We start from the raw sequence: 17,375 nt of genomic DNA, 5'->3' as shown, positions 1-17,375 counted from the left end.
TGCAGTTTGCGTACCGGGCAGGTGTTGGTGTGGAAGATGCCATCCTCTACCTGCTACACCGAGCCCACTCGCATCTGGATAAGGGAAATGGCACAGTGAGGATCCTCTTTTTGGACTTCTCGAGTGCCTTCAACACCATCCAGCCCCTTATGCTTCAGGACAAACTGAACAGGATGTGAGTGGACCCCTGCCTGGTCACCTGGATTTCCAGCTACCTCACAGACAGGCCACAGTATGTCAGGCTGAAGGACATCACGTCCGACACGGTGATTAGCAGCACCGGAGCACCCCAGGGCACAGTGTTGGCCCCTCTTCTCTTCACCCTGTACACCGCGGACTTCTGCTACAACTCAGAGCGGTCACATTCAGAAGTTCGCTGATGACACAGCCATAGTGGGGTGTATCAGGGACGACAGAGAGGAGGAGTATAGGAGCCTGGTGAGGGACTTTGCTGTGTGGTGCAACAGGAACCATCTGCAGCTCAACACCTTGAAGACCAAGGAGCTGGTCATTGACTGAGAGGTCCAGACCAAGGTCATGACCAGTTCTGATTGAGGGAGTCGAGGTGGAGGCTGTGGATTCCTACAAGTACCTCAGGCTGTGGCTGGACAGCAAGCTGGACTGGACTTGCAACACCAACCACCTGTACAGTAAGGTACAGAGCAGGCTGTACTTCCTGAGGAGGCTGCGGTCCTTTAACATCTGCAGGAAACTCCTGTGGATGTTCTATCGGTCTGTGGTCGCCAGTGTCCTGTTTTACACCGTGGTGTGCTGGGGGGGGGCGGCAGCACATCCAAGAAGGACACATCCCGGCTGGACATACTAATCAGGCGGGCCGGCTCTGTGGTCAGCATGAAGCTGGACTCTGGTGACGGTGGCAGAGAAGAGGTCTATGGACAAACTACTGAACATCACGGACGATGCCAGTCACCCTCTGCACACCATCATCAGCAACCAGAGGAGCCTGTTCAGTGACCGAATGCTCCTTCCCAAGTGCAGGACGAACAGACTTAACTCCTTTGTCCCTCACGCCATCAGACTGTACAACTCTCTGGGGGGGAGGAGGGGTAACAGGAGGACAGAGGACGGGAAGGAGCAGTAGCCTAGCCTGACAAAAAACAATACTGGACAATGTGCAATACCTCTCCTTTTGGACTTTTTTTTTTCATATTTTATATTTGCATGTGTTAATACTTAAATTTATCTAGAAGTTTTCTTTATTTTCTATTCTCTGTTTATTCTGTAATGATGCTGCTGGAATTTTAATTTCCCTGAGAGAACCCTCCCAAAGGGATCAATAAAAGTTCTCTCTATCTATCATTTTGGACTTTGTTCCAATTGTGGAACTGAGGTTGGTCTCCCAACCCTAACCAGAAGGTGGCAGTAATGCACCAAAAAGCTGTTTGCCAACTGCTTAAAAATTATTATATACACGTTATCTCAATCATCTCTAGCCGCTTTATCCTGTTCTACAGGGTTGCAGGCAAGCTGGAGCCTATCCCAGCTGACTACGGGCGAAAGGCGGGGTACACCCTGGACAAGTCGCCAGGTCATCACAGAGCTGACACAGACAACTGTTCACACTCACACCTATGGTCAATTTAGAGTCACCAGTTAACCTAACCTGCATGTCTTTGGACTGTGGGGGAAACCAGAGCACCCGGAGGAAACCCACGCGGACACGGGGAGAACATGCAGACTCCACACAGAAAGGCCCTCGCCGGCCCCGGGGCTCGAACCCGGACCTTTTTGCTGTGAGGCGACAGCGCTTGCTTATATATATATATATATATATATATATATATATATATATATATATATATATATATATAAATATCAGAAGAAAAACTACAGTAATTTGCAGCAGCACCCAAGGAATTACATTTGTAAACCGGTCTGTTTTTAGTTGTCCTGCCAGTTACATTAAGTGGTAAAATATATACTCACATCGTTTTATTCTTGGCCTATAAATGTAATCTCCATGTCTGAGATTCTATAGTAGTATGCACCAATGCATTTAGTTTGGGAAGTGGCAAGGGTAGGGATAGATAGAAGGAGGTTCTACTGAAAAAAAAAATAGCTCAGAGTAGCTCATTAAAAATGTTTTTCCGAAGAAATGACTGAACTATGAATGTGAAGTTCATTTTAATCTGTGTGAACAGAACCTTTGAGCTAGCTCTCGTTAAATGCGAAACTGCACAACACTGACAGTGCTCTCCTCCACAGTCATTAAACACACCAACCAAGGGGACATCATTTGGAAGAACAGCAATAATCTCTCAAGTACAATTCCAGAGACTTCAAAAATCTGTGCCATTGTTATGTTGGAATGAATCATAAGGGGATATGTGCAATGAATTAATCAAAACGTATACAAAATCAAACCCAGTGCTTAAAGGAATCCTCCAGCAGATTTACTCTTAAACTTATGTTAAGTAAAAGTATTCATAGATTTCAACAGTCATTCATTCATTTTCAGAGACCAAATGGTGTTCTAGAAAAATTTATTTTTATTAAAAACACCAGATGGGCCTCCTGCGGAAGTGAGGTATGCGATGTCGTGGCTTAGCGGAAGCTTGGAGCAACTTGGCTGTTTATATCCTCCGCTTACATTGTGGTTTTGCGAGTAGAGTTTGAACGAATCATCTAATGAGACACTTTCATCTCCCAACAAAGAACACTGGATAATCTGGTCTTCTAAGACAACTGTCTGTCTGGATTTCAACACCGACTGGTTCATCGGTTTGCACAGCAATATCCCTCTTTCTGGTGAATTCAGGTTTCTAGCACATAAATGAAAATCAAAACTACCACGAAATAAAGCTTCGGAAAATTTCAAATGAGTGAGTTTCATGCAAAACGGCCTGAGTAATTCTCTTATCTGGAGTATAGTCGACCGTACCTGAAGCTCAATCGAATGCTCCGTCTCTTGATCCATCGGTGATTGTTCTTTAACACCCGTATTTTCTTCCAGTATACCAGGGGTGGGCAATTATTTTTTCCATAGGGCCACATGAGAAACAGAAAATTTTGTGGAGGGCTGGACCATAAGGCTGAACTAAATTCTGCATAATATTAATTGTATTCTTTATATAAAGCAATAAATATCATTGTTTTTACAAGCTGCTAAGACGGGTAAGAGTATGGAAAAAACGAGGTTGCCTTACAAAAAATGTCATTTATTCAATCAAATTTCCCAAAACAATGGTTAACAAAAATGTGAACGTTTGTACCATTTTTTTTCCAGTCACATTCACCCCACAACACAATAAAGACATCATAATATTGTCTTTCTACTCCACATATCAAACAAGATACATCATATTATAATAATGATGCCCACATTTGTAGTCTAATCACCTCATTTGGTGTTTTTCAGTTTTTTATTTGTTCAGTGAGAGAAATCTAGTCTCTGTCGGTCTTTAACGAGTGCATCAGAGTCAGGTTGAATGTCTGAGGTGGAGATGCGAAGCACAGCTGACAGATGATCATCAGTCGATTCGGTGCAGGTATCAGATCTACAGATTGGCTCGGGCTCCGGCGCCTGCTGGTGACGTCACACTATGTGATTGGCTGGACCGTTTGAAGGATGACGTACAAGTTTGTGGTTGGTCTGGACAAATTACGGTAGTAGTTATCGCGGGATTAGGTTTCGTGGGATTTCATATGTTCATGTCGCGCACATTGCGTTTTTGTTGAACACAACTTCAAAATAAAAGCAATGCACATTCAGTCCATGTATGAGGTAAAATTAGAAAATACGTTTATTTTGTAATTAGTTTCTAATTAACCTTACGCGGGCCGGTCAGAATGAACCAAAGGGCCGGATGCGGCCCGCGGGCCGGAAAATGCCCAGGTCTGCAGTATACGCTGAAGAGCCTACAACGCATCAGAACGCCGATTACAATCCACCAGGTAAGACACCGATAACATACCAGGGATGGATCCAGACTGATGCACGTGCAGAAATATACGTGCACCACTTGGCATCGGTCATGGGGCGTTTGGTTTATTTTACCGCTAGCCGGCTACATGGGCTATAGCCACGCTCAACCAACAGACCAGGCTGAGCCATGGTCATAGCGGGCTGTGGTTGTCCTCTTCAGTAACTGCTCGGCGTGCTCTGTGCCCCTGTGAAAATCCATAGCGATGTGGTAAAATTAGTGAAAATATTTCTGCAAATATGCATGTCAGATTCTTGGGCTGAATCAGTCCCTGGAAACTACAAAAAAACCATGGTAGAACAAAGTCGAAACTAACCTCCCGGTGGTGTTGTCTCTGTTGCCACTCAACACTGCATCGGCGGACTTTTGGAGCTGAACGATGGGTAAAATATTGTTGGCACGGCATCGTCTTTTCTTTCTTTTTATTCTGGAAGCCCCCATTAATCTTGCTTTTAATTCCATCGATTCATCGAAACAGGAGGATTCAAAGTGTTCGGAGCATAAGTAGGGCACCACAGACCGATTGTTTTGAGGTCTTCTGATGGCATGAATCCATTTCTTGTGAATAGTCAGACGATTCTGGCCAGGTAAACGGTGAAATATCTTCTCGTCCTTCTTTTTAGCATCATTTTGGCATTTATATGGTGTGCAATGAGGCATACTTTACTTATTTAAAAACCTATACATTTGGTAAAAACACTTGTAAAACTAACAAAACCACGATGTAAGCAGAAGATATAAAAACAGTCGAGTTGCTCCAAGCTTCCACTAAACCACGTCATCACATAAGTCACTTCCGCAGGAGGGCTAACTAGCATTTTAATAAAAATTAATTTTTCTAGAACACTATTTGGTCTCTGAAAATGAATGAATGACTGTTGAAAATCAATGAATACTTAACATAAGTTTAAGAGTAAATCTGCTGGAGGATTCCTTTAACTGGATAATGCTGTGTTCACACTTGTACCGGTACGAAAGTGGTATAACTGTATCGATACAAAGTATACCGGTACAGTTTAGTGCATCTGTCCACACTAGTGAGAAATGTTTGCAGTTTTCTTTCACGGTAGTTGAAATGCGCGTGCGCGAAATGTTTCCGTGGTTACCAAGTAACTTCCTTCCGAGAATATATGGCATCCGTTATTTTGAGATCTCGAGAAAAAAACAATTATTCTGTGATCGAGAAAGCAAAATTATTTCATGATCTCAGCTGGATCACTGTATCTCCGTCGGTAGAGACGAAGCCGGGCCAGTCTTCTACGGAGGTGCCGCGGACTAATTTTGAAATTATCCCTTCTTAAAAGGCTTAAAGGAACAGTCCACCGTACTTCCATAATGAAATATGCTCTTATCTGAATTGAGACGAGCTGCTCCGTACCTCTCCGAGCTTTGCGCGACCTCCCAGTCAGTCAGACGCGCGGTCACTCCTGTTAGCAATGTAGCTAGGCTCAGTATGGCCAATGGTATTTTTTGGGGCTGTAGTTAGATGCGACCAAACTCTTCCGCATTTTTCCTGTTTACATAGGTTTATATGACTAGTGATATGAAACAAGTTCAGTTATACAAATTGAAACGTAGCGATTTTCTATGCTATGGAAAGTCCGCACTATAATGACAGGCGTACTAACACCTTCTGCGCGCTTCGGCAGCGCATTGATATCTGAGCTCCGTATCAATGCGCTGCCGAAGCGCGCAGAAGGTGTTAGTACGCCTGCAATCATGAAATAATTTTGTTTTCTCGAGATCACAGAATAATTTTGTTTTCTCGAGATCTCAAAATAACGGATGCCATATATTCTCGGAAGGAAGTTACTTGGTAACCACGGAAACATTTCGCGCACGCGCATTTCAACTACCGTGAAAGAAAACTGCAAACATTTCTCGCTAGTGTGGACAGATGCACTAAACTGTACCGGTTTGGTCGCATCTAACTACAGCCCCAAAAAATACCGTTGGCCATACTGAGCCTAGCTACATTGCTAACAGGAGTGACAGCGCGTCTGACTGACTGGGAGGTCGCGCAAAGCTCGGAGAGGTACGGAGCAGCTCGTCTCAATTCAGAGAAGAGCATATTTCATTATGGAAGTACGGTGGACTGTTCCTTTAATGCAATCTCTCCCTGTGTCAACCCCTGATCAAAATATTGCCTTATTAGGTGATTGATTATTCCAGACATTCTAATGACCAAAGTTGCGTCTATACAGAATGAGAAATAGCCCCAAAGTCAGCATATCACAAGTCTCTTGGCGCACCTGAATGAACCATTTCTCAGCTGTTTACTCGAGATCATGAAATAATTGTTTTGTTTTCTCGAGATCTCGAAATAACGGTTTTGTTTTCTCGAGATCTCGAATTAGTTGTGTTTTCTCGAGATCCTGAATAAATTGTGTCGTTATCTTGGGATAAGGTGAATTAAAAAAAAAAAAGGATTATATGAAGGGCCTCTCTCGGCTTCCGTACAGATGAAACAACGTGTGTGCGCTTTTTGTTGTCAATGTACAGTCTGTATTTCTGGTGGTCGTTTATTCAGTCGAATCGTATAAAACGCGCGAGGCAGTTGAGAAAGAAACAAACGAATCTCCGTTCTTCACTATTTTATTCAGCGAAGACATCGATTGAGGTGTGTGACTTTGCGCATGCGCATTATATTTGTATCGATACAGAACCGCTTCATCTGTTCACACTACAGCGAAGCACTATAGTACCGATACTGTACCGGTACGAAACCCATACATTTGTGGGTTTCGTACCGATACAGTTATACCGCTACAGTTGCTACTAGTGTGGACAGGTGTGGTGGTACGAAAGTAGGGATTTTGTACCGATACGAAACTAAAGTGGTCAGTTTAGAATGAAGGAGTTGAACAAGACCAAGCTCGTGTTGTTTGGAGTGAGCCGACTTGCATCCCGGCTATCTGACGGCACGTTACCTTTCCTGGGCAAGCAGTTAACACCCGTACTATCCGCAAGAGATCTAGGTGTTATACTGGACTCCAGTTTGACTTTTACTGATCATATTTCTGCGCCGTCTTCATCACTTTTGTCTAGCCTATGTCAAATAAGTAGGGTCTGTTATTTATTCTCCAAGGAAGTTTTGCATGGAATTTTGAACTCTTGTTTTTAGCAAATTATTATACTGCTCTACTGTTTGGTTTGGAACTTTTAAACAAAACATCCACAAGCTGCAACTTATGCAAAACTTTGCTGCACGAATACTTACTAATACTAGAAAATACGACCACATCTCTCCTACACTAAATGAGCTTGGTTGGCTGACTGTAGATAATAATGTGTTACGCCTGAGTGATGTTACTATGGTTTATAAATGTTTAAATAACTTGGCACCTAACTACTTAAGTACAAGGCTTACCAAACGTTCTGATGTTCATAGGTATAATACGAGACGCAAGGATCTCTTAAAGACTATTTTAATAGAAACGTAATTGCGAGAACTACTCGCCAGAGCAATTTACTTCGTCTCCCTTTGGTGCGGACTGAAACTGCGAAGCGCGCTTTTTATTATCATGGTTGTACTGTTTTTAATGATCATACTAGTTTGTAGTGGAATGAATATATATATATATATATATACACACACACACTTAACTAAACCTTTTTTTATATCATTGTTTAAATATTCTTAGTATTATTATTATGAAGTTTTAATGTAAATAATATTTTAATCAATTTTTTATTTTTACCCAGGGCTCCTATTGATAGCAGGTTTGCTCTTGTGGCTACCTGATTGGACTACCCTGGGTGATTTATTTTTTATTTTTAAATAAAGGTGTTATCTATCTATCTATCTATCTATCTATCTATCTATCTATCTATCTATCTATCTATCTAAAAATATACCCAAATGCCGCACTGCAACAGCGTGGCGCGCTTTTTTCTTCAGAGCCGTAAATTCTTTTAATGAATCATCACCGGAAGTAAGCAATGCAACAAACACTCGCTTCCTTCAAGAGGCAAGCAAGACAAGAACTGAAAAGATGCTGATGTTAATTTTGTATATGCATATATTATCTTACATTTATTCTAGTACTGTATAATTTATATTATTGTAATTAAGGATGTAGTTTTCTTTATATTTTAATATTAAGCTTCATGTAAATTAATTATGAAAAACCCATTTGGGAGAATTAATAAAGGGGTCTTGTATTGTATGGAATTGGTAGAAATCACTGAAAGTCATTGGCTGTTTTTTTGTATGACATTCATGCGTTTTAATGACTGACATGCGCTTTATTTGCTCCTGTACCTTGAGGTGCTGATTGTGTAAATGCACACTTTTATTTAATGTCCATCTATAAAAACTCATCACGAGTTACAGCATAACATTACACACAAGTGAATGCACAATTTTGATGAGCAATTCATGTGGCACAGTACTTTAAAAAAAAAAAAAAAAGCCTGACTACAGCAGCTAGACTGTTGGAAGCCTGAGATAACTCCGAGGACTGGCACTAATGCTTGGAGAGAAAACAGAGCATTCTGTGCTTAAAGTGCTTTGAAATGAGGCCAAAGTAAATCTCCTAGTGATTAGCTAAAGCCAGAACTGTATGTCCTCTTTTGCTGTACCTCACACATACAGAAAGCAAGATACCTCAGAAGCAAAATGGCCTTGATCATTAAAGTGCATATCACGGGTAAATTCAGGAGCGAGATCAATGTAATTCTCCTATTTTATATTAAACTTTGGTCAAATATCTGTCACATTCTGCATTCTCTGCAATTTTTTTTTTACCTTACGCAATACCAGAAAAATTCAGTTGAAAATCAAGCCATTTGAGGCGAATTGGTCCGCCTCTGAAAAAACTTGCCATTTGGATTTCCCGGGAAACATTGATTTGTGATGTCGCGTGCGGGACACCTCCTTCTGAATCCTACGTCAGTGCTGGTCTGTTGATGAGAAAATGACCTGGTAGTTTTCTGCAAATTTCTTCAACATTATCGCGTAATTATTAAAATGGTTAACAGATGTATCGTAGGAGGGTGTAGCAACACCAATCTTGATGGGATTAGTACTCATCGTTTTCCAAAAGACCGGACAATGAGAGAGAAATGGGAGCGCTTGGTCTACACAGGCTGTGCACTGAAACCGTGCAAAGCTCGCGCAACCTGCTGGCGCTTCCGCACGTGACGTCACGAATCTGGCTCCAGACTCCCTTGGGATTTTTCCAGACACGTTTTGTCATTTTATTTTTTTCTGCTGTAGACAGATGGCCTTGTGCAAAGTTACCCTTCTGGATGTGTGTGTAAAGGGACATACTTTCATATATTAAAAAAAAAAAAAAAACCACACCACAAAATTGGTCCAGAATATGCCCTTTAAGAGAGAGAAGCTACCGGACAATAGTCTGGCTAACGCGACTTCAAAGCTCTACGAGCTATTGGTCTGGCCAAGATATTCAGCCCAACCGTTTCCCAGAGCCCGTGGTTGACCCGCCTCCCTGAAACGCCTCAGTTTGCTACTGGTCAAAGCCAGAAAAGGCTGTGACGAAGCTTAAACCAATCACATCACTCTTTCCTCTGACGTATGTGACGCTACGATAGGATTCTCGCTGAGCCCCATTGATTTGGCTACCAGCGGGGCTAATTGGTAGATTAAACTCTTACCGAAGCCGGTCGGGAGCAAGGCGAAAACATCCTTCCTTTCAATAAATACCTCCAGGGCTGCTCTTTGCTCCGTTTTCAATGAGAACTTCCCGTTGAATGCTTTCAATACAGCAAGATTCTGTAAACAATCTATGGCTTCTGGTCGCAGTTCTACTACGTCACTGCCTTGAACACGCCTCTACCCAGGGCCGTTGGAGATGCTCAAAGTTGATTGGCTCCCGATTTTTCCGGAGCTTGGAAGAGCTGGAGATAGCTTGCCTGGCCAGACTAAGCTCGCAACAGGCCCTCGTGTTGCGTCACGCTTAGGATGGGCGGGCCCAGGCTAACCGGACAATGACAAAAATGTAACCAGGTACCATGCATGTGGGTCATAAGAAAACCTACGGCAATAATTTGCCATCAGAGATCATAAAAACTAATCTTGTATTGCAGCAGCCTCCACTGTTTTGAGCAAAATAATTATCCTCTTTAACCCGTGAGTGCAAAGCTACTGAGCACGTTTGCAAAACTAATAACATGTACAATACAGCTGCTCTTGATTATTAGGATTTTAAATTGCAAACCTGATGCAATGTAATGAAATTCAGTAGTAGTTTCACCTTGGAGGCGTTTTACAGGGTTGCACAGACACAAAGCTCTTCAAGTTAAAAAGTCTAACCAAATGATCAGTCATATACATTTACCCAAATGTAAACAAAATGATCACCTCAAAAACATTCAACCTTCAATACATTTTCCCCCTCAACTGACTAGACCACCACGTTACATAAACTGTGCATTTATAAAGATATCCAGTCTCATTTGACTCAAATTATCCCATGGGGGCTGTTTTCTCATGTTTACAAAAAGGGATCCTTTCCATATTTTCTAATGCTTCTTCATACATCCGTAATCAGCTAAATATTCAGGCATTACTTTGGAAAGAGATTTCTTCACGAAGTCTGCGTGATGACTTATTTTGTAAACATCAGAAACCGGCCCCATGGGGCGCTGCATCAGAGAGCGGAAGACGAGAAACAATGACTGTAGAAAGTTTCTTTACACAGTTATCGAGGTAAAAACCACACCGGTGTATCTCTAGGGATCTTCTCAATGTTGTCAGACACTTACAACAACATTATGAGCATGTCCGTGATGACAACAAGCAGTTTATTTTGAAGTGGATTACATTACGTAACTGTTTTAAGGCTGCTGGTTATAGACCCCTTCGCAGTACACGTCATTCATACGTAAGCGGAAATTGCGCGCGCAGCCTGGACTCAAAAAAGACTCAGCAATGCCTAGTTGTTGTGTTGTCGGGTGTCAGAATCGTAGCAGTGATGGGGTTAAAATGTACAGAATTCCAGCAGGATCTCACCCATTCCAAAAAAATCACCGTCTATGACTACAAGCCAAATGTGTAGACTGGGATGAAAGCACTATCAAAAATGTGCGGGTTTGCAGCGCCCACTTCATCACAGGTAAGATCAGGATATTTATTAAATCTCTCTTTTTTTTTTATTCTTTCTAGTCTTCGTTTATTGATGTAGCGAAATACTTTGGTAACGTTTGTCTGATTAGCTGGGTCATAGTTACACAATGTAATGAATATTGTTAGCATGTTAACTTGGCTTTGCATGCAATTGTGTTTGTAGGAGAGGTCTCGCTTGACTCAAGCAGTCCAGATTTTGTGCCATCATTATTTGTGTATGCCGAAAATCACAATTTTAAAGCAAGGATGGAAAGGTAAAATTGTGTGCCCTCACTCTAAATGCCAACTTACGTTGACTGCTCTAACCTAGCTCCCGCCCCGTTCAGTTTCATTTCTGCTCTCTGCCTCTCGCTTTTTACGCAGCTCTGATTTCTCTTAGCTGCACTCTTTACACTATCATTCCTTTCATGCCATTACCTCCTGCAAACTGCTGTTTAGTGTTGGTATTTGCTGTTGTAGCTAAAGCCACATTGCCATCACATCACTGGCATAATTTGATTAAAACAAAATGAATATGAATGTCCCATTGTTAATCAAGTTGTACATGCATAATCCTATGCGTCTAAAGACTTGTAGGCACGAAGTTTTTCGTGGGTGTACACTGAAGTCTTGTCAATAAGGTACGAGTATATATCTGGCCATTGTATACCAGGGAACTTACTAACATCGTCCGTCCACTCTTTAATTAAATGCGGATCCGGTAGGCGATGTCCACTTGTTAGAGTTAACTTATTTATGTAGCATTCTCGATCTTGTAACGACAATTGTTTTGCATAATCTGACAGCTCATAATGCCGGTCTATGGGCAGCGCCATTGTTTCTGGGTCCAGGCTGCGCGCGCATCCTGGCAACGGTCGGTTTGTTTACAAACATGCGAAGGGGTCTATAGCTGAATTCAATGTAAAAGACTTGCAAAATCATGGAAACGCTATATTTCATTGAAAAGAATACAAAAAAAACATATCAGATGTTGAAGCTGAGAAATTTTATTGTTGTTTGGAAAATATACGCGCATTTTAAATTTGATGCCAGCAACACGTTTCAAAAAAAAAAAGTGGAGACAGGAGCATGTTTACCATCGTGTTGCATCACGTCTCCTTTTGACAACACTCTGTAAATGTTTAGAAACTGAGGAGACCAGTTGTTGCTGTTTTGAAAGTGAATAATTGTCTCATTCTTGCCCGATATCGGATTTCATTTGCTCAACAGTTCAAGGTCTCCTTGGTCGTATTTTGCACTTCATTATGCACCAAATGTTTTTAATGGGAGACAGGTCTGGACTGCAGGCAAACAGGCCAGCCAGTTTAGCGCCCAGACTCTTACTACGGAGCCATACAGTTGTAGAATGTGCAGAATGCGATTTGGCGTCGTTTTGTGTACACACACACACACAATATTAAAAAATATATATATATCGTTCAGCATTAAATGATGCCTTCCCAGATGTGCAAGCTACCCATGCCATGTGCACTAATGCACCTTCATACCATCAGAGATGCTGGCTTTTGAACTATGCGCTGAGGACAACCCAGATGGTCCCTCTCCTCTTTAGCCCAGAAGACACGGTGTCCATGATTTCTCAAAAGAATTTCAAATTCTGATTCATCAGACCACAGGACAGTTTTCCCACTTTGCCTCGGTCCACCGTAAATGAGCTCAGGCTCAGAGGTGGTGGTGATGTTTCTCAATGCTGTTTATAGAAGGTTTCTTCTTTGCATGGTAGAATTTCAACTTGCATTTGTGGATCCAGCAGACAGACGACGGTTTTCAGAAGCGTTCCTAAACCCACGCACCGTTTTCCACTACAGAATCATGTCCGTTTTTAATGCAGTGTCTCCTGAGGGCCTGAAGATCACTGGCATCCAATATTGGTTTTCAGCCTGGTCTCTTGCGTACAGAGATTTCTCCAGATTCTCGGAGTCTTTTCATGACATTATGTAAAGTAAATGATGTGACCCTGAAATTCTTTGCAATTTTACACTGAGGAACGTTATTCTTAAACCGTTGCACGATTTGTCTTTCACAGAGTGGTGAACCCCCCCATATCTTTACTTCTGAGAGAGTCAGCCTCTCTGGGATGCTCTTTTTATACCTAAATCATGTTACTGACCTGTTGCCAATTAACTTAATTAGTTGTGAGATGTTCTTCCAGGCTTTTTTTTTTTAAAGCATTACCCAATTTTCCCAGTCTTTTGTTACCCTTGTCCCAATTTTTTTTAAAAAACATGTTGCTGGTATTAAATTCAAGATGAGCATAGATATGAAAAAAGAAACCATATATTTCACCAGTTTCAACGTTTGACATGTTGTCTTTGGACCATTTTCAATGAAATACAGGGTTTCCATAATTTACAAATTTTACACAGTGTCCCAGTTTCTTCAGAAATGGACTTGTATACGTGTAGAAGACACTCACTGCTTTTAGACATTTATACAACACTGTCAACCCTGCTGCAGGATCAGAGACGTTATGACTAGACGGAGAAGATTCAGATACGAGAACGATGCAAGAAGTCTCCTGTTACCTGCATAACGCAACGGGGCATCTTTATCCAGCGCGATCAGTGGAGGGTCCAGGAGAACTTTATCGTCATTTTCTGTCACGATGCCGTGATATGTCGTCTCAATCCATGGCTTATGTTTGTTGACTGTAAAGAAAAAAGAAAGAGTAGTAAGAGAGAGCCACAGGTAGGGGGAGATTTACTGATTATTGAACTACCTGCTGTTACTTATGGATTTAATTTGGAAATAAATCAGAGCAATTTCAACTTATGAAAAAAAATTAAAAGCAGCCACCTTTAATAAAACAAGTCAGACAGACAATGAAATAGTTGTACAGCACTCCCCCCATTTTTTTTTTTTTTACACACTTAGAATCTATATGGCAACCATTGGGCTAAAAGTAATAAAGTGATGTACTTTCAAAATAAATAAACCATGCTAAGTAATTACTCCCCAAATAATATTTTAAAAATGTAATGCATTTCTGACAGCTTTCTTTCCAAGTTGAGATTTTTCTCATATTTTCATCTTATCTATACATTTGTATCCCTTCTTATATTTGTCTTGTCGTCATTAACCCATTTTTCATTAACCTAATTAACTTTTTTTTGGCGAACACTGAAATTAAAACCGTCTTAAAGTGCCATTCCACCATTGGATGTATTCTTTGGCATAAAATACAATATATTTTGACAACATATATAAATGGTATCACTAGATAGAGAAATCTTTTAGCTTCAAAATGATATATCAAACAATTTTTTGACAACGACAAGTATATTAATTTTGCGACCAAAGTCACCTACCCTTTTAATTTCCGCGCGGTAGTGAAACGTGATGTCATCGGCAGGTTCCCCTTCTTGTGTACCACGTGTCGGTCTATTTTTAGACCAGGAAACTCCCAAAGTGAGAGAGTCATTTCTCCTCGTATATGGGGGCCAAAAAAATTGCGAAAAATTTTGAGTTAATCTTTCAGTTAGCTAGATTTATTGGTATTTTTATCGCATTCTATCCGCCATTGCTGATAATATGTGCCACGTCACGTGGTACACAAGAAGGGGAACCTGCCGATGACATCACGCGCGGAAATTAAAAGGGTAGGTGACTTTGGTCGCAAAATTAATATACTTGTCGTTGTCAAAAAATTATGTTTGATATATCATTTTGAAGCTAAAAGATTTCTCTATCTAGTGATACCATTTATATACATGTCAAAATGTATTGTATTTTATGCCAAAGAATACATCCAATGGTGGAATGGCACTTTAAGCCTCATTTGGATCTGGGCATCCAAATGCACCAAAACAGTATTTATTTATTTATTTAAACAGACCGTGTGCTCACATGTCAGTAAAGATTCCAGCAGCTTTTACCTTCTGTCAAATGAGCCATAGAAATAATCTCAGATTATATTAATCCTGTGCAAATAGATGTGTGCAGAAATATTCCATCATATCCTGTGGAAAATGAGTTTGTTGCAGTTTCTCCTCAAGTACAGAGGCACTCGAGGTGGCTTTTCAGCTTTGGTGAGCACATGTCAGGTTCACTTTTATTCCAGGACTCGATAAAATCATGCTGGCTATATGAAGAAAAACCGTAAATGCAACTCATGTTCTTTCACGTAGAACCAATCCTTACAGAAAAACCACATGAACTTCACATGTGATTTCTCACATATGAAATACGTGGAAAATATATGTGTTTTGCACATGGAAACATGTGGTTTTGGCCCAATTTTATGCGAATCACATGTGATCACGTGAAATTCATGGTGTTTTTTTCTGTAAAGGAAAAGTACACATTTGAAATCAAGTAAATTAAAATGATTTGCCCCCCCCCAATGTAATTTCATAGGATTCAGGATTCACCGGTTGTAGTGATGACCTTGAGGTCCCAAACAGGCACCCTGAATCCAGTACAAAATAGTACTATGCCAGTCACTGAAGAGAATCCATAATTTCAATCGGAGCCCCTCAGTGCATGGTATATTTGCTCTATAGCCCTCATCAAAAAAAATTCCAAGCCAAAAAAAAAAAAGGGTTAAGATTGAATTTCAGCATAAAGTCAATGGAGGCAGCCATGCTTGTTGTTTACGTCGGAGCAACCTTCGACCTGCGTATGTGTAATGTATCATGCCATCGCTAGGCATGATCACAAACGCTCACGGAGCCACAGCTGTGACTCAAGTCGGCTGTATAGACCCTTTTCAGTCACGTGACCTTCGTAAACGCGACCACCATTTTGGACATGTAGCGGACTTCGGCTCAAATTGGTTTGAATGCGAGGAAGGCGACAAACGGAGAACATACAAGAAAAAGGAGCGAGATGCAGAAAACACCTTCGCTATCCAGCGACGTAGGGCATTTACAGGGCGAGCAGAGGGAGAAATAACAGTAACGACACATTAGCAACGCCGTACAGAAATAACAGTTTATGGCACAGACCCTTTCGGTTCTCGCTCATCTAGCTGCTACAATGACTGCAACAATAATACCTAACACACATTTAAGTATCCGTCGTAAAGACGTGAAACTCGTCAAGTGACGAGTGTGTTCATTGATAAGCTAACACAATCTAAAAGTAGACATACCATCACACTGCCCTGGCGCTGTGTACAGTTTACCTTCTATGGTTTGTGCACTCACTATTTGCTATTACCTTCTCCAACCGTTGTTACAGATTACAGGGAACGGCCTGGATTTAAGAGACAAATACGTGTTCCTATTGTTTTGAACACTTATTTGTAGGCAGTGCTTAATTTGTAAAGTGGGAGGTCCCGGAGCGCAGAGGATGAGCGGCTCCGGTGCGGAAAAAAAGAGGGAGGGAGGGGGGGGGGGGGGCGCGGCGCTGCGCTTCTGGGCATGTTTTGTAATAACACTGCAAATTAAGTTCATCTGCAGATATTTTGTGGATGTCGTTTCATGAGAGAAATCACCAACAAGACAGATATCAAAATCAGACATTAACACTAAACTTGCATTTTTTTATTTAATTATTTGTTTTGTGTTTTTTTTTTTGTTACATAGTCAAAAGAGGTGTCGGATCACCGGATCCAGTGTAAATAGCTGCCGGAGCCAACGCCCGAGGTTCCGGAGCGCGCTCCGGCTTGCTCCCCCTCAAATTAAGCGCTGTTTGTAGGACACTGCCTCTGATCTGTCCTACAGTCTACCAACAGCAAAGGAACACAACGCTAGCTAATGTCGTTAGCTAATAGCTACTACAGAAGAACAAAGAGGTTACAATGGGTTATTTTAGCCTATTTGGTTACACACTCGCCGCCACAGAATGTTAACAGCAATGTAATGCCTTTTCTGGCTAATTTTATTCGTCTTACCTCCAACAAAGTGGTCACTGCACAAGCGCTGGTATGCCGAGGGCTGCCAATCTTTCCTGTTTATGGCCGCTATCAATCTACTGGGATCCGATAAAATGATAACCCTTGCCTTGTTTGTTGATGGTTACTACATCCAGGTGCACAACAATATAGTGGCATGATGGAAGTCTTGCTGAAAATAAACACTTTCTTTGCTGCCATTCCTCAATGCTGGCTGTGGTAAACTACTGGTAGTACATGTCCAAAATGGCGGCCGCGTTTGTCGTGACGTCACGTGAAAAGGGTCCATAGCTTGAAACTGTGACTTCAGTTCATGGTATATCCAGGATACACCATGACTGACTCCCACCATATCCATTAGGTTTTTTTTTTTTAAAAACACATCATGAGCTACATTGCTTAATAAAAGGTGGAATTATTTAGTCACGCGAGCCATCCTTGGGCAATCCCTGGACGGGAATTTTTGGACGAGGGATACAATATCCACTAATATTGCAGATTT

At 41.4% G+C, this 17,375-nt stretch overlaps 1 protein-coding gene across 4 annotated transcripts in view; it reads right to left on the bottom strand.

The window, feature by feature from the left end:
• The window catches only part of clstn1 (calsyntenin 1), a 92,100-nt gene that overhangs the window by 29,161 nt on the left and 45,564 nt on the right, over positions 1 to 17,375 (bottom strand). For all 4 annotated transcript variants that reach the window (XM_060938387.1, XM_060938389.1, XM_060938388.1 and 1 more), the window contains exon 2: positions 13,563 to 13,685. In XM_060938387.1, coding sequence (XP_060794370.1) covers positions 13,563 to 13,685 — 123 coding nt within the window. The remainder of the gene's footprint in view (positions 1 to 13,562; positions 13,686 to 17,375) is intronic.

This window comes from Neoarius graeffei, chromosome 13 (assembly GCF_027579695.1).
Source record: "Neoarius graeffei isolate fNeoGra1 chromosome 13, fNeoGra1.pri, whole genome shotgun sequence".
Lineage (NCBI taxonomy): Eukaryota > Metazoa > Chordata > Actinopteri > Siluriformes > Ariidae > Neoarius > Neoarius graeffei.
The sequence above is the reverse complement of the archived record's forward strand: the minus strand, read 5'-3'. Positions and strand labels throughout refer to the sequence as shown.